Source organism: Artemia franciscana, chromosome 9 (assembly GCF_032884065.1).
Source record: "Artemia franciscana chromosome 9, ASM3288406v1, whole genome shotgun sequence".
Taxonomy (NCBI): domain Eukaryota; kingdom Metazoa; phylum Arthropoda; class Branchiopoda; order Anostraca; family Artemiidae; genus Artemia; species Artemia franciscana.
Window position 1 is genome coordinate 30,070,370 of NC_088871.1, and position 26,649 is coordinate 30,097,018.

The 26,649-nt window shown below is 37.6% G+C and overlaps 1 protein-coding gene across 1 annotated transcript in view; it reads left to right on the forward strand.

Annotated features, from left to right (window-relative positions):
- Nucleotides 1-3,142: 3,142 nt before the first annotated feature.
- Nucleotides 3,143-26,649, forward strand: part of LOC136031262 (GTP-binding protein Rheb homolog) — a 36,891-nt gene continuing 13,384 nt past the window's right edge. The window contains exon 1 of the mRNA XM_065710688.1: nucleotides 3,143-3,309. Within this exon, the coding sequence (XP_065566760.1) occupies nucleotides 3,261-3,309 (49 nt within the window). The 5' untranslated portion in view covers nucleotides 3,143-3,260. The remainder of the gene's footprint in view (nucleotides 3,310-26,649) is intronic.

Genomic DNA, 26,649 nt, shown 5'->3' on the forward strand with positions numbered 1-26,649 from the left:
ACGAGGTGTAGGAGGGGGGCTTGTTGCTCTCCGATCACTGAGAATTTTCAATTTCCAATCGAATGAGCCTCCTCCCAAGGCTTACGACAACCCTTTCCGTACAAAGTTTCCAGTGAAAAAATACATTGAAGGAATATAACTCTTTACTTACGTTGCACAATTGTGACACCTGTAACAGTAAGAATCAAATTAAAAATAAGTGAGGACACTTACCCCTATTCCCGGAAATGTAGGGTAAATGGGTAAGTATTTTGTATTTTTTTTGTATGAAGATACAAAAAATATTTTTCTAAATCAAAATGGCCCCTCCTCCGATTGAAACCACTGGGTACAACTACTGGGTTACTTTTTAAAGCGAAATTTGTTTTTAACATTGTTAAGCACCATACAAGGTAATTAATTTTTTTATATTTTGGTGTCCGTTAATGTTACCGTAATTTATTTTTGGGTTGTTGGATGTATAAAAAAAATCTCGAGCCCTTCTCCGCTAGCAAAATTAGTTGAATATCCTCCAAAACAAATCATCTTTATTTCCCTGTTATTGCACCCAATAAACAGCAAATCGTCTTAATGGGATGAAAAGGATTTCAAGTCATACTCAAGGCTGTTGTCTTTATTAGTAAGGGAATTTCCCTCATTCTCTCACTTTCTCTCTTCCCCCTCTTTTTTCAGTAATACCTTACTCCCTTTTTATCTTTTTAAGTTCCTTTCAAATCAGCAAAATATAAATCTTATAAATATAGTTACAAATTATTTACGAAAAATACTAAAAAAATATTTCACCAAAACATGTTCGAGACAGCAAAATATAAAAATCTTAATAAACTATTTACGTGACGGATTCGAATTATTTTAATCAGCAAAGTATAAATCCCATAAATATAGTTATAAATTATATAAGAACAATATTAAAAATTATTTAACCAAAACATGTTCGAGACAGCAAAATAAAAAAAAATCAATAAACTATTTACGTGTCGGATTCAGTTTATTCAATATAAAAAGTAGAAATTGTTTCGCATAGATTTTGACAGGTGTGTGTTATTTTCAGATAAGATTATTTATGTTATTTAATTAGCCTAGTTTCAATTTTTGCTTTTTCCAGTGAACTATTTTAAAAGTTTTTTTTGGTACTTATGATTCTTGTAGTTAATGGTACTAATAGGACTTACTTAGGTAAACGATGCCATAGATAAGGTGTATTTTCAATGCTTACTCTAAAAGTAGACATTTGTATATCAACTGTTTTAACAGGGAACACTATGTTGGTTTCAGCCACCTCTTTGATTTTACAGGCTTTTCGTTACAATTGTTATTATCAAAGAGTTCGTGGTAACGAACTATAGTAAGGAGCGACCCGGCTCAATAGTAACCAAAACTCTAAAAAATGGAATTTTTATACCAATAGCTACATAAAAAAAATCGCATTTTAATGGTGATTTCAAATATATAACTTTCATCAAGATTAGTCTGACCTATCAAAAGTTACGAGCCTGAGAAAATTTGCCTCATTTTAGAAAATAGGGGAAAACACCCCCTTAAAAGTCATACAATCTTAACGAAAATCACACAATCAGATTTAGTGTATCAGATAACCTTATTGTAGAAGTTTCAAGCTCCTATCTACAAAAATGTGGAATTTCGCATTTTTTGCCAGAAGACAAATCACGGATGCGTGTTTATGCGACCCGATGCACGGGTCGCATCGACCCAGTTGTCCTAGAATGTCGCGGGAGGGCTCATTATAACGGAAATTAAAAGTTCTAGTGCCCTTTTTAAGTGAACAAAAAAATTGGAGGGCACCTAGGCCCCCTCCCACGCTCATTTTTTCCCAAAAGTCACCGAATCAAAATCTGAGATAGCCATTTTATTCACCATAGTAAAAAAACCTAATAACTATGTCTTTTGGGACGACTTACCACCCCGCCGTCTCCCTGGGAGGGGTTGCAAGTTACAAACTTTGACCTTTGTTTACATATAGTAATGGTCACTGGGAAGTGTACGGAGATTTTCAGGGGGATTTTATTTTGTTTTGGGAGGGAGAGTTGAGGTGGGGGGGGGGGGGGTTACGCGGGAGGATCTTTCCATGGACAAAGTTCTCATGGGGGAAGAGACTTTCAATGAAGGGGGCGCAGGATTTTTTTGCATTATTTAAAAAAACAAGGAAAAAAATAAATATGAGAAGTTTTTTCTGCTGTTAGTGAGGAGCAGCATTAAAACTTAAAACGAGGAGAAATTACTGCGCATATGAGGGGTTTACCTCCTCGTAATACCTCGCTCTTTACGCGAAGTATTTTTAGTAATTTCAACTATTTATTCTACGGCATATGTGATTCAAGAGTCATTCTTAAGGAATTGGGACAGAATTTAAGCTTTAGTGTAAAGAGCGAGGTATCGACGAGGGGTGAACTCCCTAATATACGCAATAAAAATATACGAATATAGAAGTTCGTTACGTGAGTTAATTCGTAAATTACGTATATTTTTTACTAATGAAAATGTTCGTAAAACAATTAAAAGTTCTAGTTGCCTTTTTAAGTTATCAAAAATTAGAGGGCAGCTAGGCTTCCTCCCTCTCGCCTTTTTTCTCAAAATCTTCCGATTAAAACTATGAGAAAGCCATTTAGCCAAATAGAAAATTAATATGCAAATTTTGTTTTAAATATTTATGTGCGGAGAGCCGAGATCAAAACATGCATAAATTAAAAAACGTCCAGAAATTAAATAAAAAACAAGTTTTTTAAACGAAAGTAAAGAGCGACATTAAAACTTAAAACGAACAGAAATTACTCCGTATATGAGAGGGGCTTTTCTTCCTCAACGCCCCGCTCTTTACGCTAAAGTTTTTTCCTTTTTAAAAAAGTAGAGCTAAGAGAAAGAGTCAAACTTTAGCGCCCAGAGGGAGGCGTTGAGGAAGAAAAGCCCATTTCATATACGGAGTAATTTCTGTTCGTTTTAAGTTTTAAGGTCGCTCCTTACTTTCATTTAAAAAAACTTGTTTTTAGAACTACAATGTCACAAACTATGAAGAATTGCAAATCTACAGGCTGTAGGTTGTTGTCATTGTGACACATTTACTATAGGCTACAGGAAATGTGTCACAACGAGTCCCAACCAACGGCCAACTGCTCTGTCGAAAATTCTTGATACCATTGCACCGAATTTGCACTAATCATATTAAGAAGTAGAAGAAATAAAAGCCCCGTAATTTGTGTCCTTAAAAACTGTAGCAACCTGCCTAGAATCCTTCTCTTTGTATTATGCCTGCAAAGCAGAGGAAAGTTGCCTTGCTTGGATTCCGGTCTGTAGGTATGTATGGTAGCCTACAATAGGCTAGATCCAGATTGTGGAATATAGGCAGGGCAGTTAAGACGTGTGGTGGGTAGAGACCTGTATAACCAGGGTAAATTTCTCGAGCAGCTATCTTGAGAAATATGTAGCCTAGCTAGTAGGATGCAAGTTTCAACAATGAGCTCAGAACCTAGGCTAGGTCAAATTAACCAGTCCTTCAAGGCAGTGTTTTCAAGCTTCTATCTTGATAAATTTTTGGATACCACCAGATGTGTATTAGAAAATAGTACAGTTTATATATCTAGAGAAAAAAGCTTAGCTAAACGTTATATATAGAAAAGATGTCTAGCCAACTAGGTGGCTACTATGAATGACAGTGTGTATATATGAAATCTGTAAATTTGCCAACTAGTGAGCTAATATTGGAATTCAATATGCTCTATTAAGTTAGCTTACTAGTTGGCTATTAGTATCCTGGGTATATGTCTATAAACTGTATTTTAAATTAGCCATCTAGTGAGCTATCAATAACATTTCTCATACACTTGTAGAATTAGCTAGCTAGTTGGCTATTAATATCCCAGTTATGTATAAGCTTTAGTTCAAAGAGCCAACTAGTGATCTATCAATAAAATTTCTAATGCACTGCAGGATTAGCTAACTAATCTGCCATTGAAGTCTCAGCTATATACACATGTTTAGATTAGCCATCCAGTTGGCCATCAGATCTTACCTATATATACCCTTCAGCCTAAATTAACCATCTAAAATAACTGCATAAGCTATACTTCATAGAACTAGTTAACTAGTTGGCTATTAACATCCCATGTATATATAAACATTAGTTTAATATGGCAAACTAGTCAGCTATCAAAGTGATTTGAGGTGCCAATTAATTTAGATTTTTTCTTTCCCATCATTTTGCAGAGATTGGCCAGCAGGAGTTAGAAGTAGGGATGTAAAATATATTGCTTTCTACTTATCATCTCTACTTAATATTTAGATTACTTGGCTAATATCAAACTGCTTTATGTATAAACATCTTAAATGTAACAAACCAGTCAGCTATTAGAAAACAGTTTAAGTAGGCTATATACAAAAATTTAAGATAGTGAACTGGTTGGCAACTGAATTGCATCTATTTATATACAGAGAAGGAAAATAGCAAAATAGGATTGTCTGTCAATAGGTGCTAACTATTCCTTTTTAAACAGAGGGGGTGGTAGGGACAAGGATGTTGACTAGACTTTGTTTAGCAAAAAGAGGAAAAAGAAAAAGAGGGTTAGAAAAGAGGCAGCCAGCATTAAGGAAACATGTGATTATTTTAGCAAAGTACAAACTATAATTGATTTAAAGTGCCCAATAATTTATAATTTTTCTTTCCCCTCATTTTGCTTTGATTAGCCAGCAGGTTTAGAAGTAGAGGTGTGGAATATCTTGCTTTCTGTCCATCATTGCCAGTATTAAATTGCTTTATGTATAAACATCCTAAAAATAGCCAAAGAGTTGGCAATTAAAAAATAGTTCAAGTACACACAAGGATATAAAATAGCAAACTGGTTGGCTACTGAATAGAGTCTATGTATATACAAGAAAGGAAATTAACAAACTATGATTGTCTGCCAACAAGAGCTAACAATTTTTTTTTAACAGAGAGGGGAAGGAGTAGGGACAAGGGTGTTGACTGGACTTTATTTAGGGAAAAGGGGTAAAAAGAGGGTTAGGGTAAAGGGGGTTATAAAAGCAGTGGCCAGGATTAAGAAAAAATGTGATTATTTTGGATAAGTATAAATTAATATTGATTTGAAGAGCCAATTAATTTAGGTTTTCTCTTTCCCATAATTTTACTATGATTGGGCAGGAAATGTAAGGGATATAAAATATCTTGCTTTCTTGTTGTCAACTCTAGATAATATTTAGACTATTTGGCTAATATCAAGATGGATACCCACCACAGAGCTATATAAAAAGTATAGTTTATGTGTAGAAACAAAACAAGATTTTTTTTTTTTTTGGGGGGGGTTCAACACATTAGCTGAATTTAGCTTTAAAAGGACATTAGCAAGCCATGAGTGTCTGCCATAAAGAGGAAGTATGCTTGCAAATAGTTTTCTTTTTGGAGGAAAGGGGGCATCTGTTGGTATTCCCATTAATAAGCCACTTCCAGTACTTAAATCAATAAATTAAACTAGAATCCATCTTCAAATCCGTCATGCTGAGATATTCATACTCTAGAAAATGTATTGGGGAAAATTGAATAAAAAAGGACAAAGCACTTTTTACTCAAACAAAACAAGAATGAACAATTCCTTGAAATTCTTGCAAACAAAGATTGGGTTTTGGAGTAATAATAATAATAATAATAATAATAATTTATTTATAACCCACAAAGTACATTAAACTGTGGAGTAAACACACAAAAAAAGAAAAAAACAAGACAAAAAACATAATAACATAAATAACATAGCAGCATAACGACATACAACATAAATAAATTACCTCCAATCAAAAAATGGCCAAAGAGGGTCAAAAACACCGACCATTTGCTGAGTTTTAAAACATATATCTTTAGATAAATGTTTCAGTCACGAGGGCGCATCAACAATGTCAAATTTAGAGACGACTGTATGATTCCAATACCACCAAGACAGACGCAGCAAATACTTGCAATACTTAAAATATCCTGAGCGTATTTTCTTTGTATCCTTCTTGCGAAGGAGGAAAGCAAAACCAGAAAGATAAAAAACAGCAGGGGCACAAAAACTAGAAATAAGACGGCATAGTCCATTTCGGTTATACTGACCACGATTTGGTGAAATTTTTGCATATCCAACCCGCATACTTTTCAGCACACTGGACGTAATAGCAGAGCAAGTAGACGAAAGTGACGTGGAAAAAGAGAGACCCAACCATTTAATACTTGCTGAACATGGTATAGTTGAAGAACCCAAGCAAAGAGGTGATGCTGGTGGAGGACTCCCAAACCACAAAAACTCACATTTGGAGGCATTAACTGAAAGGCCTACTGTGGATAGTGCAGCTGAAAGCCGGTAGAAGTTGGTAATTAGGCTACTTTTTGTCTGGCTAAGAAGCAGAACATCATCAGCATATGCAACGTGACTAATGCCTAAATTATCATTGTAAAAAATTGACGGTTGAAGACATTGGAGACACGAAGCTAAAACACATTTAAAAATGCTTGGGAATAACATGGCACCTTGCCTAACGCCTTTTTTAACAGGAATATACTCCCCTACCATACCATTCCACTTCACCCTAACTGAAGAATTAGCATACCAATACTTAAGCACAGAAACAATAGAAAGGTTAACACCCAAGGCTGCTAGAGAAAACAAAGCATTTGAATGAATTACATTATCAAAAGCACTAGATATGTCAACAGTCAAACAATACAGGGGACTTTTTTGAGCAACAGCTTGTTTCATTAGCCGACCCACAATATGGTGAGCTTGAAAACAGCCCATACCTTTTCTAAAACCAAGCTGGAAGGGTGTAAAATTGCACTTGGAGTTAATGGCCGGTAGCAATACGTATTCAAATAGCTTACTAACAAAACAAGACACAGTGACAGGATGATAATTAGAGCAAGCACTGGGGTCCTTACCCCTCTTGACTATGGGAGATATACAACCGGACAAAAAACTATCTGGCACAACAGACTGTGCCAAACACATCTGAAACAATAATTGCAAATGCTTCAGCAGTTCAGGACAATCATAAGCAAAAAACTTGAAGCAAAGACCATCACTATCAAGAGACTCAGACTTATTCACTTGCATAAGAGCTCGGAGTATAACACCAGATTCCACCGACAACACTTGAGATTGGTTGATACAAATTGGGAGGATTGAGTTTACAAGCTTTGTAAAATGATTTTGGAGATTAATATTAAACAAAAGCAAAATATTTTTATAATGAGAAACGAAGTCACATAGCCGAAGAGACGAATTAATTGGAGGTGAACACTTAACACTGTTTATAACACGATCCCAGGATTTCTTGTCACAAGGACCATCCCAGGCATATAGTCTCACTCTACGCAGGGAATATTTGTACTCTCGTTTGGTTTTCTGTTTTATTTGATGTACTGAACCAGAAGAAGGACGATTACAGGCTATCCACATACAGAGCCAGAACTTAGCTTTTTGTTTAGCTATCTTCACTTTAGGATCAACTTTCCAAAAGGGATTGCGAGTACCCGTTCGCACGCACTCGGAGGGTACAGCTGTTTTAGCAGCAGACTTTAGACAGAACACTATTTGCTGATAATACAAGTTGATATCTATCTGCGTTGAAGTTGTAGATACAGATGTTTGCAATAAGTGGAAAGGCACTTTAATAGATGATAATAACTGGGACAATGTCAATACATAAAGTGGAACATTGGTATTTTCCCAATTTAACTTTGAGAACCACTTGGGAGAGTTACGTTGCACAGAGGTTGCCATGGAGCAAGATAGTTGGCACGTGATTGGTAAATGATCGTCATCGATTTTAGAGTCTTCCACATGAACTATTGATGAAAGTAGAGTTGAATCTGACACAATTACATGATCAAGGTTGGAAGTAAGACCACCACGATTGTGAATATAAGTAAATAGAAGATCTTTATCAGCAAGATGGAATCCTCCAGGTAGTGAATCGAGAAAGATTTCAGATCAGTCGGAATTAGATAATAAGTCAGTGTTCATGTCACCGGCGAGAACCCATTTGGTATTTTGTTTTGAAAGGTCGCTAAGTAGTGTTCGTAGGCGATTACATGCTTGTGAAAAACTAGACATTGACTGCACAGTCTTTTTATTACAGGGGAAATAAATGTTTATAAATGCGGTATCACCACATTTTATCGCTAAGATGTTAGCGTTGCTTTGCAATAATATCGGCTGAGTCTTGTGTCTGAAATAGATGGCCAGACCTCCTGATGGTCTTCCACAGGTTTTTTGGGCGGCTCTCAAGAAGGTATAATGGGTCCGAGAACGCTTTAGGCTATCAACATTCACTTTAGAGAGAAGGTGCTCCTGTAGAAACACAATATCATTTTCAAGTAGCTCACTTATCAGTAGATCCTTGTCTTTTGTACCATTAATATTAAGGGAAACAAAGCTAAACGGAGTTTGAGCATTCATTTATTAGTATTGTTGAGAGCCGATCAGAGAACTTTGCATTTCAGGCTAAAACTTACGTGTTCCATAGTGCAATTTGCACATTTTGGTGAGGCTTGGCAAGGGTTTTCCTTGGAATTCACATGAGGGCCAGAACATCTGGAACACTTGGGATGTGCTGGTGAGCTGGGACAAGCTCCAATCAGGTGATCAGTACTTTGACAGCGAAAGCATCGACGCGGAATGGATTGAAAGGGCTTAGCGCGAAAAATTTCATATCCAATACGGATTCCCGACTCCAGAACCGCATTCAGAGCGGTTTTGTCGACAAACTCGAGGCGAAAAGTACAAGAGTCGCCGATTTGACTAGCACTAATAAGTCCTTCCACTGAGGCCTCCAAATCAGCTCTTGAATAATTATGGGGTATATCCCGGACCACAGCTAAAGGCTTTTTATCAATCACTCTGGCTCCAACGTTAGGGATGGAGCTAGTAACAGCTTCAGCAAGCGAGTCGGCTGAGCGCTTATCGCGTACCATCACAACCCAGCTTTTGCTATGTGGCTTAGATTTTAGACTTATGATTCCGTCGTGACCATCCAACGTTTCGAGCTTCTTCATGCGAAGGATAGGGTCGCTGAGCTCCGGGGGTGGGTTTCTTACAACGACAGCGTAGGATGGTTTTTTCTTATTTTGAGTAGGGGCTACAAGCTTAGACTGTCTCTCTGTAACCTTGGACGCAATATCACGCAGCTGTTCAAGGCAAGAATTCACCTTGGCACTGAGGGTACTGAAGGCATCGACAGGGATCATTGGCACTTCGCTGGGACATTTGATAACAAAGTCTGGAAGCTTTATGTTCTGGGAATCGCACTTTACAAGCAAAGAAATAATGTCCGAAGCACAGTTTAATGCAGCATTGGCTCCTACGCGCTTCGATGGGACTTCATTCGGAAAAAGATTTAAAAAAAGCAATTTACGGGTCTCACCAAGAGAAGAAGACTCGAAGAAATCGGCCAAGTACTCTTTTATCGTATCGGGTGAAACTCCTTTTGCAAGATTTTTCTGTACAAAGCACAGGATAGGATTGTAGAAAAGTTCATTTTCGCACCAATTGCCAATTCCCATTTTCTCTAGATTGAAGGTTCACTTGCGAGAGAAGTAAGGGAAGCGTTGGAGGCTGCCTACCTTGTCCCCGCAATTTAAGGGACAAGCCCGGCGGGTACCACGGCTCTTGCAAACAGCTCTCCCCCACCCTTCTGCTTACTTTTCTCCTCTCACCTTTATCGTAACGCAATCGTCTATAATATCGGAAATTATAATTATTTTTGCAACTGCTTAATCCTGACCTATATCATATATAGTTCACGAAAAAATCGATAAGAGAAATCACTGTTCCCAAGGGAATTTTCACTCAAGTCTGAAAATAATCCGCTTATTTATAATTCTTTGGACACTGAATTAATTATTATGAAAAAATTGGCTATATGTCAGGTAGAGACGATAATCCTGTACCAAATATTAGTGATAGGTTCAATCCAAATATAGGTCCTCACACCTTGAACTCTGAATCAATACTGATACAATACTGATTCTAATGGGGTAAATATTGTGCTGGTCTTCTTCCATTTTACAAAAAGAATATATTATTGGTAAAGTTTCTTTCTCTTATATTAGATCTTCAAATTGGCAAGGTTTTTTTCTCCTATGCAATTTAAAGTTAAGTAAGCCAGGTAATAGTTTTGTTAGTATAACAAAACATTGCTAAAAAACAATGTTAGCTAACAAATCAAGAAATTTAATAATTAAGCTGGATTTTAAAAACACAAAGAATAAATATTGAGATGGCCAACTAGTTGGCTAATTCTAGTGTATAAGCTATTAGATTAGAAAGTGTATTGATAGCTAACTATCTGGCTAGTTCAGGCTGAAATTAAGATCTTAATAGCCAACTAGTTAGCTAATTCTCTAAGTATATTTGAGATTTTATTGATAGCTGACTAGTTTGCTATTTTAAACTAAAGTTTATATATAAATACGATTTTAGTAGCCAACTAGCTAGCTGATTCTATAAAGCATATGCAGTTCTCTTATTAGCTGACTAGTTGGCTAATTCAGGCTGAAGTGTATATATAAGTGGGATCTATTAGTCAACTGGTTGGCTAATGTAAACATGTGTATATAGCTGAGATTTTAATAGCAAATTAGTTAGATAATTATGCTGTGGATTAGAAACTTTATTGATTGCTGACTAGTTGGCTATTTTAACTTAAAGTTTATTCAATTTAAATTTATTTCTGACCTATCACCAAAACAAAAGAGGGTTTGTAGCCATAGTGACAGAGTAAGACAAAAAAAAAAGAAGAAAAAAGAGAAAATAAACAATCAACAAAAAGAGATATTTCAATCAACAAACACAAACATAACTACATACTATACAAAGAGGGAAGACCACTGGTGGTTGAGTTTTCAAGTGAAGGATTTGAAATCTTCCACTCTTTATCAATAACGTTTGCAGGCAGAATCAGTTTAAATTTTGTACCAGAGAAGAATTACCTGTCCAAAGAGGCAGATACAGCAGATACTTGCTGAACAATTCTTCTATTTAAGGTTTAATTGGAAACCCAAGCACCTATAAAAAAAATAAAGCAATAAGCAAAAGCAAGCAATAAATAAGCACTATGCAATAACCACGGGCAGCAAGCAGGGCGGGTATTTAGCTGAGCCCCAACATTGCATCTCCCTTCTTCACAAGTTGAGCTCGTAGTCGCGGAACTTCTGAGGGACCTTGCAATCGCACGCAGATCTGCGAGGAGATTCAGCAGGGCGTTCTGTTCCAAGTGTCTGGGGCACATGGCAGACAATCAGCAGGAGTTTGGATTCAGTAGCTGGTGGGATGCTAGCTTTGGAGAGCTTTTTACCAACGCCAGGGTTTGCAGATCTCAAAGCTGGTGAGCTTTGTACCTTCCCCTGAGGCAGGAAAGTTGTAGGTGACATCAATCCCGCTTTCTCGCGACTATTGGGTAGATCCATCCTTTGGTGGTTTCCCAAAACAGGCTCAGAGCATGGGATAGTATCTTTCGCATTTCTATGGTATATGTCCCCAGCTTCTGTTTCGACGTGGTATAATCTGGGGGCATCAGCTGCTGACAGGACTCTTCCTGGTTCCCATTCTTTTCCTGGGACCACCTTGATCCAGACAGGTTGCCGAGGTTGTAGGCTGCACATATCTTCTGTTCCACGATCGAAATACTTTTTTTGCAGGTTTTGATGGTAGTATCTAGCTTCCTTAAACTGTACTGATGGGACAAGTTTTGGTTTGTACAGCTTGGGGTGAGCTGGCAGCATGGACCTCAACTGTCTGCTCATAAGTAGTTGAGCAGGGGATGCCAGGTTATCAACTGGTGCATTCTGATATTCAAGGAATGCAAGGTATGCCTCAGTTCCACTCTGGTAGGATTTTTCAGTAATCTGTTTTGCTGTTTGTACAGTTTTTTCTGCTAAACCATTAGATTGCGGATGGTGGGGGCTGGAAGTAATTTGTTTGATTCCCCACTCTTTTGCAAATGTACTGAACTCGGCTGAAGAAAACTGTGGGCCATTGTCGGTCATTAACATTCTGGGATTGCCGAAACGTGCGAAATGTGGCTTCATCTTTTGGATGACTGCTTTGGAGGTCATGCTGGTGAGATTGTCCACTTCAAAATAGCGGCTATAGTAATCGACTATGATCAGATGTTCCTCCCCCCTGAACGAGAAAATGTCAGCTCTGATACGTTCCCAGGGGTATTCAGGTAGCTCCGTGTTGATCAGAGGGTGCTTCCGAGGTTGCATTTGTAAGCGGCCACAAGTGATACATTGGCTGATCATTTCTTTGATGTTTCTGTTGATACCAGGCCAGTAGACGATTGATCTGGCCCGTTGTTTCGTTTTCTCCATTCCCATGTGTGAGTGGTGTAGTTGTTGCAGGATCTCTCTTCGCATTGTCACCGGAATGACGATTTTGTCTCCTTTTAGAACAATACTGTTGGCTATCGATAGCTCATGACGGGTGTTCCAGTATTTCTGGATTTTCTCAGAACAGCTGGATCTGGTTTCTAGGGTCCAGGCACAAACGGAGACTTCCGTCGGGCTTCTCAACAATGACTATTGAATTAACCCATTCCGTCGGTTTTGATATTTTCTCGATAACGCCAAGGGTTTTGAGACGGCTAAGCTCTGCTTTGAATCGATCCTGCATGGATATAGGGATCCTTTTTGGTGGCTGTACTGTAGGCTGACAATTCTCCTTCAAGTAAATGTGGCATTTACCTTCTAGTTTTCCAATCCCTTGGAAGACGTCCTCGTACTCAGAAAGGATTCTGTCGACAGTTTGATCTGGCTTCTTGGTAACTTCATTCAGGAATTTGATCAGGCCTAGTGATACGCTTGAGTTCTTGCACAAGAGAGGTTGTTTAGCGGTACTGACGATGTAGAATTTGTGGACCTCTGGATCTTGGTTGTCTTTTCTTTGGAGTTTCAGGTTGCAGGTTCCTAGTACTTTGAGTTTGCCATCACAATAGGAAGTAAGTATATCAGAGGTGTTAAGCATAGATGGCTGTGGGTTTAGCATGCTATAGATTTGTGATGGTAGCACGTTGACTTCAGCGCCAGTGTCGATTTTGAAGTTCACACGAGTGTTTTGTTCAACTAGTCTGATGGTAGTGATCGTGCTGCTCTCAGCAGAACTGTCTATGGAGTCTATGAAAAATTCTGAGGTTGCCACACAGTCTTTGACAACCATCAGGCGATCATGCTGGATATTATGGACTGGTTTGCTCCTACATGCATGGGCGAAGTGGTTTAATCTACCACATTTCGAACATTTTTTTCCTTTTGCAGGGCATCTGTGTTCATTACTGTATGGGCCACCACAGAAATAGCAATCTTTGTTTGCTCTGCTATCAGTTACTCTCCTACCAACTGCATCAACTTCCTGTTTGAGAGTCTGCTTTGCTTCATTATGCATGGTTTGTAGTTGTGCTTGGGTTTCCTGGAATGTTCTGCATATCAGGACAGCTCTGTCCAAAGTTAGGCTCCCACCTTCAGCAAGAAGTCTTTCTCTGAGCCTATCATTCTTCAGCCCAAAAATGAGTTGATCTCTCACCATCTCATCTTGCTGGCTGTAGCTGCAATTCTGTGCAACTAGCTTGAGATCAGTAATGTATTGTTCAATGGTTTCAAACTCTTTCTGGTTCCGCTTGTGGAACTTGAAGCGTTCAAAGATGGGATTGGAAGAGGGCTCAACATGGTTTTTGAACAGTCTTAGGTACTCAGTTGGATTGTTTTCACTGCCATCTGGAACAACAAAGGTACTAAAAATGTCTCTGCCCATCTCTCCTACCCATATGAGGAGGTAGGAGCACTTCACTGCATTAGATTTTCCATCTAAGGGGCCACTGAACATTAACTCCACATGCTTGGAGAATCTTGTCCAGGCATCTTTCAAGTTAGGCTGGTTCCAGTCGATGAATGGAGAGGGTGTAGATGGGTCCATTGTTCTGACACCATGAACAATTCTTCTATTTAAGGTTTAATTGGAAACCCAAGCACCTATAAAAAAAAAATAAAGCAATAAGCAAAAGCAAGCAATAAGCAAAAGCAAGCAATAAATAAGCACTATGCAATAACCACAGGCAGCAAGCAGGACGGGTATTTAGCTGAGCCCCAACATTGCACTTGCCAAATTTAAAATAGATTTGGGTAATGTTTATATTATTTGAAGCAGAAAAAATTTTTCCAAATGGGCTCTGTCTGTATTAACTTATTAACTTATTAACTTATATTAACTTATTATGTTATATTAACTTATTAACTGTATTAACTTAGCTCTGTCTGTATTCACTTCAGACAGTTTTGAAATTAAAGTAAATAAGCCAGACTTATCATTACCAAAAGTAGATGGATGAAACTGTAATAATTGCTTTGAGGAAATAATTCCATTGATAAGCAAAATTTTTTTTGATTCTTCAATGTTAGAAACCATGTGAAGTTCCTGGCTTGAGACCAAAGCCTCTCTTGCAGAGTATGCAATTTCATTTTTAAGACCAAAATGCTCGAACACTTTTGCAAGAACAAGCAAAGCTTGGCCCATTTTATCTGGAAGTTTTGAACTTGCATTTTTCCCTTGAAGCCTGTCAAAAAGTAAATGGGTTTCAAGGATTGCTTCAGAAAGGTAGCCTTTTTCTATCTTCTCATATATTGTCAGCAATTTGCTTTTAGTTTTTTTGGGTATTTTTAAACTAACAGATTTTGTATCAATATATTCATGAAATCGCTCCATAACTTTGACTTTCTCAGAAAATGTAGTTCTCTGGAATGCAAGAATCATACTCCTAATGAATAGCCCAACAACACTGCTTCTTGATAGCGGGTCTGATTTGACTCCAGCAAGCAAGTTATCACAAGTATCCATCAAGTCGGTGAGTCCTTCAACACCCAGGGAAGCCAAATTCGAGAGTATTCTTTTAACATGATCTAACAATGAATGACCTCGGATATCTATATCTCCTAGCCATTTATAAATATTTGGAAATGAAACCTCATCGTCAACATGGCAGAGACACTTCAAAAGAAAATGTAGATTCTTTTCTTTGACAATCTTCAAGGTATTTATATGTGCCTGCGAAGAAAAAATAAGATGACAAAGGACAAAACTAAAAGAGACTGAAATGTAAGAATTAATATCTAAACCGTTTTAATTCTTTAATTGTAGCGAGATTGTAGAAGAGCTGACGAAATTTGAACAAACAAATTTCTAATCTATAACTGAGAACACCTCAGAAAAGACATTTGCCTATATGGGCTAGAAATTCATTTATCGGTCAAACATATATTTATTACAAATTAAAAACTAGTAAAGTATTTTTTAGCATCGGCTAAAGATCCGCTAGAGTTTTTATCCATACATATAGAAGGAAAACAAAAATACCTATTACTATTAAAGGAATACAAAAGCCCTTCTTCAGTTACAAGTGAATCACCAATAAACTGAAAAAAAAAAAAAACATTTATGCGAATCACCGTAGCAAGAAGATGGGGCACAGTTAGACTGGTGTAAAGTTTGGAAAGGTGAAACCAACTAAGATTTGTGATATAAGATGCAAGCAAATTATATGCATTCCAAATCTTTTTAGCAAGGTTTTGAATTACAAGCTTAATGGTTTCTTTAATACTTCTTCCAATAGGCATACCAAGATAAATAAGGCTATCAGAAAGGAGAATAGATGTTTCAGAAAGTTCAAGTTGCATTTCAGAGTTACCCTTAATATTACCCTTGATTGGAGGGTAACCCAGAGTTACCCTTGATTGCTACAGTTTTATGAACATTAAAATTCAGACCAATTTGCTGATATTGATGCTGGAGTTTAGAAAAAGTTCTCTTACTTAGGTGCATCTTAGATTCAAAATATCATCAGGGCAGGTAAATAAAGAAGCATTGATTCCACAATAAGTAACCTACATGTGCCCTCAACAGAGCATTGAGCAGCAGAAACTGAACTATTAAAAAGAGTAGGGGAAGTTAAACTACCCTGTCTGACCCCCTTAAATATATTGAAAATATCTGAACCCCCTTTTATGTTAGCCTTAAGATGACTATACATAAAACAGAGACAATTAATAACAGAAGGATCAATCCTTCTTTTGATAGCTTATGACAAAATCTGGGCAAATATACATGAATTGAATGCTCTAGCTATGTCAAGTGTGCAAAGAACAAGGAAATCACCAGATCCTTCTGTATCAGCTGGAAAATTAAAGAGGGCGTAAAGAGCATGCTCGTGACTTAATTCTTTCTGGAAACCAAACTGAAGCAGTGGATCATAACACTTACAATAAATTTCTCTGAGAATAATAGACTCGAAAATTTTGAACAAGGTGCACAAAATGGTTATTGGGCAGTATGATTGGCAATCTTCAAGATGTCTTTTTCCCTTTTTGGGAATAGGAGTGATCTAATACAAACCTGTTGTGGCACCACACCTGAAGAACTTGACATTTAAAACAACAGTTAGAAGTGCTGCACGAGCAAATCACTAGCATTTTCAGAATGTTTCACAGAGACCAGATCAAGACCAGTGGTTTTTTTCTTGATCTTTCTTAAAGTGCACTTTGCATCAGAAGGAGTAATTGGGAAGGTAGACTGCAGGACTTTGGCCAAGATACTGCCAAGTTCTTTTTCAACTTTACTTTCAGTTGATGGATCAGGTGATGAAAATTCATTTTTATAATAATCAATCCACTTCATTTCAGAAATAATACAAGTAGAGGTCTTCTTGGAATGTTTAAGACTTCTACAAAAGAAAAGGATCACTCACTATATTGTCTACTGTTTTTTTGTATCAGGATGATTTTATGGTCCTTGAAAGCTCTTGAAAATTTTCTATTTGTTCTTTAATGCAAATTGTTTACTATGCAAGACTGCAGTCTATCACACTCATTCCAAATTCGGAGCCTTAGCTTAGCTGATTCACATGCTAAAACAAGATTGAGTTTTTTGACCCATCAGCCACTTCTGTTTTTTTTTTTTTTTTTTGCAAACACGTCTAGTTGGAACCAAAATAAGTTCTGCACATCAAAGTGTGTGATTCACTTCTGCAAGATAACTGGTAATCTGAATTTCAATCTGATGCTCACTAAGATAAGAACTACGGTCAGGGCTAAGGAGATGGAATGGAACCTTGATTTTTATTAAGCAGCAAGTCACACTCTAACATAAATAACTGGCAATTAATGTGGCTCCAATCTTGGATATTGAACCATTTTTTGAATTTAGAAGTTTTGGTAGCATTGATGCACTCAGTATATACACAGATTGGAAGGTGAGCAGAGCAAAAGCCTTCATGCAAGATTGTGGCGTGGTTCAAGGGAAAAGAAGAGACAATATGATCAAGGATCAACATTGAGGAACTAGTGCCTATATAAGTAAAATTTTCATCAACGTCAACTAGAAAGTAAAATGGTGGAATGGAGCTCCAGAGTAACTGATGCCTTCTCTACTTTCTCGACGAGTTGGCACACTTTTTTGCAAGCACTTAGATAAAGTATCAGAGTTTTTATTGCAGTAATTTGTTGAGAGGTAAGTGTTTATTATCAAAATATCCAGGCATGATACTGCAAGAATATGATCGCCAGACTTGATCTGATTGCATGTTAAAGTAGTCAGAATGGCAAGGCCACTTGAGGGGCATCCATGTGTTGCAGTATATATTGCTAGGGAGAAAAATACAAAGCAATTGGGCAAAAGTTTTAGAAGTTCTTTTTTATCTGTTGAAAGAAAATGTTCTTGAAGACAAATCACATCATATTTTTTGAGTAATTGGGTCAAAATTGGAATTTTATCAGTGACTTTGCCATTTATATTCCATGATAGAACTGATATAGGGCACGTCATTGTCTTGTGATGTGCTTTAATAGGGATTGAGCCATGGGGTACTTATAGGTGTAGCATGGGTGACTGGAGGACTTGAGCACATTTTGTTGATTTCTTACAGGGATTGTCTTTACAGCTGGAATGTTCTTGAAGACAAATATTCCATGAAAGAACTGATATAGGGCACGTCATTGTCTTGGGATGTGCTTTAATAGGGATTGAGCCATGGGGTACTTATAGGTGTAGCATGGGTGACTGGAGGACTTGAGCACATTTTGTTGATTTCTTACAGGGATTGTCTTTACAGCTGGAATGTCCCCCTCCATCACAGACTGAGCAAATGCAGGAGTTTTTATAAGAGGCGGATATATGACCAAACTGCTGGCAGTTGTAGCTTCAGGATGGGATGAATTTGTATTCTTTGATGGGTAGATGCTTGTAACCAATTACAATGGACGAGCACATTGCATAGAGTAAATGCTGTTTGTTTTCAAACTTAAGCTTATATGAGTGGGTTGTGCTGATCTTGACTGCCAGAAGGCAGTTTTCCATTTTTGCACAAACATCATCAGTGCAAAAGCCAACTGGAAGTCAACACACAATTCTGTAATAAACTGAGGATTTTACTTTTGCACTGAGGGAGGAATCAGAGGTCTTCTTCTTCCATTTCAGCCGCATGCTTTTCAGTCAAGACTATTCAGCCCTTTTCTTTTTGACTCACTCTGTGAGATGAACAAAGCTACTGAGTAGGTTTTTTCTTATTTATCTTGAATCTGCTCAGATTTCTTGCAGTAAATCTATTGATACTAGGAGTTGAACTATAAGAGGATATACATTGAGTTCTGTGCTCTGTGTGCAGGTATGGTCGGCTAGGCTCTTGGCTGATAGTGAGATTTTGTGGTGTTTGAAGCATTCTAACAGTTTACATTGCATGGTAAACTGTGCAGACATCAGCATATTACACTCAAATGGCAAGAGTCAATTGTTTCATTTTTAAAATTACAAGACCTGCAAAGGGGGAAAGAGGGAACTTCGCCACTTGAATTAGGGGACTGATATGAAAACGCCTGAAAATTTAGCCCGTTTGAGCCAGATCAAATTCTATGATAAATCTTAGAGAGGTGCTTGTCGGGGGTAGGTGATAGGATTGAATTATTCTTATTTAACAGTACCTCTGGTAGTCTCCAGTGGTAAATACCTCTAATGGGGTTTGGTCTCCCTCTTGGCTGGTCAATATTTAAAGTATTTTTTACAATTTCATCCGCCTTATGGTTACCAATTAGACCTGAGTGGACTAATATTGAGAAGCTGAAGAAAGCTCCTCTAGGCTTGATTAAGAGTCAGAATAAACTATAATATTTTGTAAATTAACAATAATAAATTCATTATTCGTGAGGTACTCTAATGCCATGATTATGGTGTTTAGCTCTGCAGACATTACAGATGATTTGTCATGCAATCTCTTGCCCATAGCAATATTATGGGTTGGGATAAATGCTCCACTTGCCACTTTTTCAATCATTTTGGACCCATCAACAAAAATTTGGAAATGGTTTTTATATGTAATTGTATTAAGCTTGGCAAGTTATTATGGGGATTGACCAACTTCATAGGGGGGGAGGAAGTGGGTGCAATAGATTTTACTGGCACTGGGAATTTCTTCTGGGTATTGGCATAATCATTTGCAATGCCTCTATGCATAGGTGGATTTCTTAACCAGTTATGCAGGGTATGAGAACTATTGGGTTCAGTTTTTGTCAGATAATTAATTAAAAGAAATCTTCTTCTTTCATTTATTGTTGATAGTCCACTTCTGCTAGCAGAAACTTAGAATTTGTTGGTTTCCTAAGACCAAATATGAGATAGATTACATTATTTTGTGTTGTTTCAATTTTTTGCATTGGGGTCTTTGCACAAGCACCACAAACGATGAGGCCATAATCAGTATGGGGTCTTATGTGATTTATAAAATCGGAATAATGTTTTCTCATTACAGCCCAAGGTATGGCTAGTAGACTTTTTATTATTCTTATTTTTCTATAGTATTTTTTTTAAATGTGTTTGTAATATGAAGGTGGATATTAAGTTTTTGGTCAAGTGTGAGGCCTAGGTAATTGATTTGATTTTCCTCTGGAATAATTATTCCTTTTAGAGTTCTTGGATTATTGGAATAAATTGGATTATTTTTGACTTTGTGGGTGCAATAGGTAAATCAGAATTTTGAGAAAACTTTTCAAATTGGAAAAATGAATTTTGCAACTTTGAATGTGCAATCTCAAAGGTGTTGCCAGTTGCCCATAATACCAGATCGTCAGCATATTGCAAATTGATCTGTTGGAGGTTCATGTCCCAGAGAAATAGGGAAAGAGGAGGCAGCTCCAGACTGCACCCTGTGAGGTTGAAATGGCTTGAGATACAGAATCAGCGGCATTCTTGCTATCTATGATTGCCATCCAGAGAGATTTATGAGGCTTCAGTTTGATGATGCTAGCAGCATCATTGCCACAAACCTTTTTCAAGTATTCTTTCTGAGCTGCCGCATCTGTCACATCTTCGGGACGGTTTTTCAAAACAACTGCATAGGAGGGGCTTTTGAGATATAGACAAGGAGTCATTTCTACTAAACTCACTGACACTAATGGAAATGGATTGCGCTGACTCGACAAAGTTGTCAAACTTAACGACCAGCTCGTTCACTTTTTATGGCACTTGGTATCTACCAAGTGACATATAGCGATCGCAAATTCTGTCAGTTGGTCTCTTGGTCTGTCTGTCTGTCTGTCCTGGTTTTGCTACTTTAGGCACTTCCAGGTAAGCTAGGACGATGAAATTTGGCAGTCGTATCAGGAACCAGACCAGATTAAGTTAAGAATTGTCGTTTCCCCGATTCGACCATCTGGGGGGAGGAGTGGGGGGACGGTTAAATTGCAAAAATTAGAAAAAATAGAAAAAATGAGGTATTTTTAACTTACGAACAGGCAATCGGATCTTCATGAAATTTGATGTTTGGAAGGATATTGTGTCTCAGAGCTCTTATTTTAAACCCCGACCGGATCCGGTGACATTGTGGGTAGTTGGGGGAACTGGGAACCTAAAATCTTGGAAAACGCTTAGAGTGGAGGGATCGGGATGAACCTTGGTGGGAAAAATAAGCACAAGTCCTAGATACGTGATCGACACAACCGGAACGGGTCCGCTCTCTTTGGGTGAGTTGGGGGGAAAGGTGAATTCTAAAAAATAAAAAAATGAGGTATTTTTAACTTACGAAGGAGTGACCAGATCTTAATGAAATCTAATATTTACAAGGAACTTGTAACTCAGATCTCTTATTTTAAATCCCAACCGGATCCAGTGTCATTGGGGGGGAGGACCGGAAATCTCGGAAAACGCTTAAAGCAGAGGGATCAGGATGAAACTTGTGGGAAGAATAAGCACAAGTCCAAGATACAAGACTGACATAACTGGACCGGATCCGCTCTCTTTGGTGGAGTTCGGGAGGGGGAGGAGTAATTCGGAAAAATTAGAAAAATGAGGTATTTGTAACTTACAAAGGGGTGATCAGATCTTAATGAAATTTGATATTTAGAAGGATTTTGTGCTTTAGAACTCTCATTTTAAATCCTGACCAGATCTGGTGACATTGGGAGTAGCTGGAGGGGGAAATCGGATTTCTTGGAAAACGTGAAAATCGAGGTATCTTACAAATGGGTGATCGGATGGTAATGAAACTTGATATATAGAAGAATCTTACGTCTCAGATGCTCCATTTTCAATTCTAATTGGATCCAGGGACATAGAGGGTTGAGGGGGAAACAGAAATCTTGGAGACCGGAAATCTTGGAAAACGCTTAGAGTTGAGATAGTGGGATGAAACTTGATGAGAAGAATAAGCACAAATAAATACGAGATTGACATAATTGGAACGGATCTGTTCTCTTTGGAGTTGTTAATTTGAAAAAATTAGAAAAATTGAGGTATTTTTAACTTAAGAACGGGTGACCAGAACTTCATGAAGTTTGATATTTGTAAGGAACTCATGTCTCAGAGCTCTTATTTCAAGTCCAGACAAGATCTGTTGACATTGGGGGGAGTTTGAGGGGGAAACTGGAAATCTTGGAAAACGCTGATAAATGTCGTAGATACGTGATTGACATAACCGGCCTGGATCCGCTCTCTTTGAGGGAGCTAGGGGGGTGGTTCAGTGCTTTGGTGAGTTTGGTGCTTCTGGACGTGCTAGGACGATTAAAATTGGTAGGCGTGTCAGGGAACTGCACAAATTGACTTGATAAAGTCGTTTTCCCCGATTCGACCATCTGGGGCGCTGAAGAGAGAGGAAAAATTAGAAAAATTAATGCATTTTTAACTTACGAGTGGGTGATCGGATCTTAATGAATTTTGATATTTAGAAGGACGTCTTGACTCAGAGCTGTTATTTTAAATCCCGACCGGCATTAAGCCTCTGATTTTTCTTTTAAAGCAATCTATTGATTATTAGAATTTTGCTAGAGCTCATACTATACGAGCTCTTGGCTCTTCAGACCTCGTCACAAGTGCCATATGAGCTCTTAGCTCTTGTTTATTTAAAGTAGTGCTAATCTCACCAGCAATTTTTGGAACCTTATCAGGTTCAAAAATAACATATCTTGGGAGACTGATTTTCTTTTCATCCCATTGTTGAATAGCTTTTACGATGTCTACCATGTTGTCAGCAGAGTTTTTTCTGGATGTCACACGAGTTGCTAAGTTAGCATGAGTCCACACTAGCTCCTTAGCTGCCATAATGGAATCCATTATAAGCTGCCATAATATCCTATTCATAGGATATTAATAGCCAACTTGTTAGCTAATTCTAGAAAATGTATATAGTTCTCCTATTATTATGTAATGTATATAATGCCACCATCCAGTCCCAAACCACAAAGGCGTGCAAGAAAAGAGTTGATCAGGACTGGGTCAATGCAGAGTGTAGACTAACCTGGGATGCCAGACCTTAGTCATGTCACACCACCAGCGAAATATTTCACAGGAGGCTCATCACCACCTTATGTTGCTGGACATGTAATTTAAGGTAATTAGCTGACTACTTCTCTAATTCAGGCGGAAGTGTATGTGCATGTACCTGAGACTCTAATAGCAAACTAGTTAGCTAATTCTACTGTGGATTAGAAACTTTATTGATAGCTGACTAGTTTGCTATTTTAAACTAAAGTTTATAAATAATTTACCTGGATATTAATAGCTAACTAGTTAGCTATTTTAATAGTATATAGCCTATATAGTTCTTTTATTAGCTGATTAGTTGGCTGATCCAGGCTGAAATTTATATAGAGATGGGATCAAATGGCCAACTGGTTGGCAAATTTAAAGATTTCTATAGCCTATATACACTTTCATCAATTTTAGCCACCTAGTTGGCAAAAAAAAATTATATATATAATGATTAATTATAAAGATATAATGAGCTATTCAAAGGGGAACAACTGAGACAGCTGCCCTGGGCACCATGACTGGGGGGGGGGGGGCTGCCCATTTTGATTAAAATTTTCACTTTGATTTGACTGTTTTCGCTTATATTTGAATTAGGAAGGGGCACTGTAATTAATTTCTCCCCGAGCACCACTAATCCTAGGAAGAGTCTAATCCTTTAGAAGATTAGAAGAATTAAAGAAGAACTAAGAACTATTAGAAGAATTTTAGGATTAGAAGAACTAATCCTCTGCCTACAATACGGGAAATGCCCCATATTAGATATAGTTTCATGTGACCCATATGACTTGGCACAGGGAAACATAGCGTAGGAATGGCATTATAATATACGAATTGGTTTCAAATTACCACCCCCTCCCTCTATGGAGTGACTTGACTCCATGTATTTTTTTTCACCACTTGTAGTAGAATTAAAAAAAGATATCTCAAGTTTTTGTGTCCAAGGTTATGACTTAACAAAATGTAGTAAAACAAATGAAGCACTAAAGGCATTTAACTAGATATGGTTGAAAAACACAAAAAGTGGTGCCAAGTCACCCTATTCCATAATCAGTAAGTATTAGGGTTTTTTTCGTTCAGAATTGTATGGTATTTGCTTGTGAGCAAGAGTAATTCTGCATTAGCACCTATTTCTCTTTGAATCTGAATTTGAATCTACTCATCTGTCATAGGTCCTTTGTTCAAATGGATTTCTGCAGTCTTGACTCGATGCGATTTAACTCTGCCTGAGTAATGTAGAGTAGAATGTGGATAAAAGACTATTTGAAATGATTTTGGAAGTTAGGTAACAATGAAGAGAAACATCCTACCTATTATAATATAAATTTTTTTTTAGTGTTTTGTATGTTTCTAGGGCTATATCTGGAACATTCAGGGCCGGGGAGGTGCATTGTCAGAAAAGCAACCATTGTATTTAGAAAGAGCATAAAATATGGAATATAATGGTTGCTTTTGTTTCTTAGATATATTTCCTTCAGAGGTGGCCAACCACTGTAGGCTATTTACCATTTTTAATTTTTATCTATTATTAACTGGGGTGATTCTGAGCGCACCAACAATGTGATTTTCGGTAAAAATCCAGCTTAGAGGCTTCTTGCTATTTTGGAAAGTGGCGGGGTGAATGAAACTCAGGAATCTACCCAGAGCTTTAATGATCTTTTGGGAAGATGTTTTGAAGCACTTACCTCCATTTCTTCTCCCTCTAGAGGATACTGGCCTTTAACAATCTTCTTGTTCTAGAATAGAAACCTTGCAAAATAGAACTTTTGCTCAAATGAGACACAAAACAAAGTCTTGAGTGTCATACCTTTGCTTAGTCCCAATTCCAAAGGTTTTGAAGATTGGTAAATCTATTCTATTAAAACTGGGAAACGACTGTTAACACAGCATAAAATTTTATTGAAATAACAAGTCTCTAAACTTAAAGTCCCCCCTCTCCCACACCCATCAATTCACAAAACACATCTAATCAAAATTCTGAGATTGTCATTTTGTTCAGCGTAGTTGAAAGGTCTGGAAATTATGTTTTTGACAACCCCCATGCCTTCTCATGACCAGAACATAATTTGCACTTCACTGAAAACAAATGGCTGTGAATTGTCAGTTTAGTATACATATACTGATATAGATTCCTTAAAGTTTTAATAATTTGTTATTTATTAAAGTTAAAAAAGTTACAACATTTTGAACGTATTTAGCCGTTTAATGTCGTAGGATAAAAACATTTGAATGGCTTTCTAGTCTTCAGCGGGAGAGTGAGCGCAAAACAGATATTTTTGTTTAAAAAACACAAGACAAGATAAGTTTGTTCTAAAATAAGTTTAATAACTGATAATTATATTGTAGCTATTATGGCTATTAAGCTATTATATTGCTAATTTTTCTTTTTGATGTGCTATATTACTGAAAAATTAATACGATCTTAAGACTGTAAAAAATTGGTAGTTGACCATTTAATTTCAGTCTGAATAATGTGCAAAGAACAATCCATCATAAGCAGCGAGTAAAGAACAATGTGAACACAATGTATCATTTTTTTTGTGTGGCGGGGGGGGGGGGGTAGGGGCTAGACCAGGGCATTCCGTATCGAAGAAGTTATCGTAGAAACTTTGAAAAGGGCTCGTTTGATTGGAAATTGAAAGGGCTAGTGCTCTCTTTAATATTCGAAAGTGGTTGGAGACCAGCTAACCCCCCTCCCACACCAACCATTTTTCCAAACACATTCAATCAAAATCTTAAGATAGCCGCTTTTTTCAACGTAGTTGAAAGGAAATTATGTATTTGAGGATGACAACCCCCCTACAGCCCTCAGGGCAAGGGTTGTAAATTATGCCCTGGAGGCATGTAAGGTTTGTATAGAAAGGGTGATCCAATAAACTTTGGAGGGGGCTTATTGGATTTGCTAATCGGAAGTGTTAGTGCCCTTTTTGAGATTCAGATTGATAGGATGATGGATACCCGTCAGAAAATTTGGAATGGCTGTTTGTTCTCGTAGAAACTTCGAAAAGAGCTCATTCAATTGGAAATTGAAAGGGCCAAATGCCCTTTTTAATAGTTGAAAATGACTGGAGGGCAGCTAACCCCTCCTCCCACGCTCAGCATTTCCCTAAAAACATCCAATCAAAATTTTGACATAACCATTTTGTTAAACATTATTGAAAGGCCCGGAAATTATGTCTTTGAAAATGACAACCCCCCACAGCCCTCAGGACAAGGGTTTTAAGCTATGCCCTGGGGTCATATAAGGTATATATGAAAAGGATGATCATATAAACTTCGGAGGGGGCTCATTGCATTGTTAATCAGAAATTCTAGTTCCCTTTTTAAGGTTCAGAGTGATCGGAGGGTGAATATCCTCAACACCTCGTATGTTCCCGAAATGCATTTGATAGAAATTTTGAGATGGCCTTTTGTTGTCATAGAAACTTCAAAAAGAGCTCATTCGATTGAAAACTGAAAGGGCTAGTGCCCTTTTTAATAGTCGAAATTGATTGGAGGGTAACTAACCCCCCTACTACGCCCACGATTTCCCCAAACGGATCCAATCAAAATTTTGAGATATTTATTTTGTTCAATGTAATTGAAAGGCTCAGAAATTATGTCTTTGAGGATGACAACCGTCCCCCCACACATACAGCCTTTAAGGTAAGGGTTGTTAGTTCTGCCCTGGGGGCATATAAGGTTTATATAGAAAGGATGATCGTATAAACTTCGGAGGTGGCTCATTGGATTGGTAATCAGAATTTTTTATGTCCTTTTTAAGATTGAGACTGGTCGAAGGATGGACCCCCCCAAACCTTATGTTTTTCCAAAATGTATTTTGTTTTTTGTGTTTTTT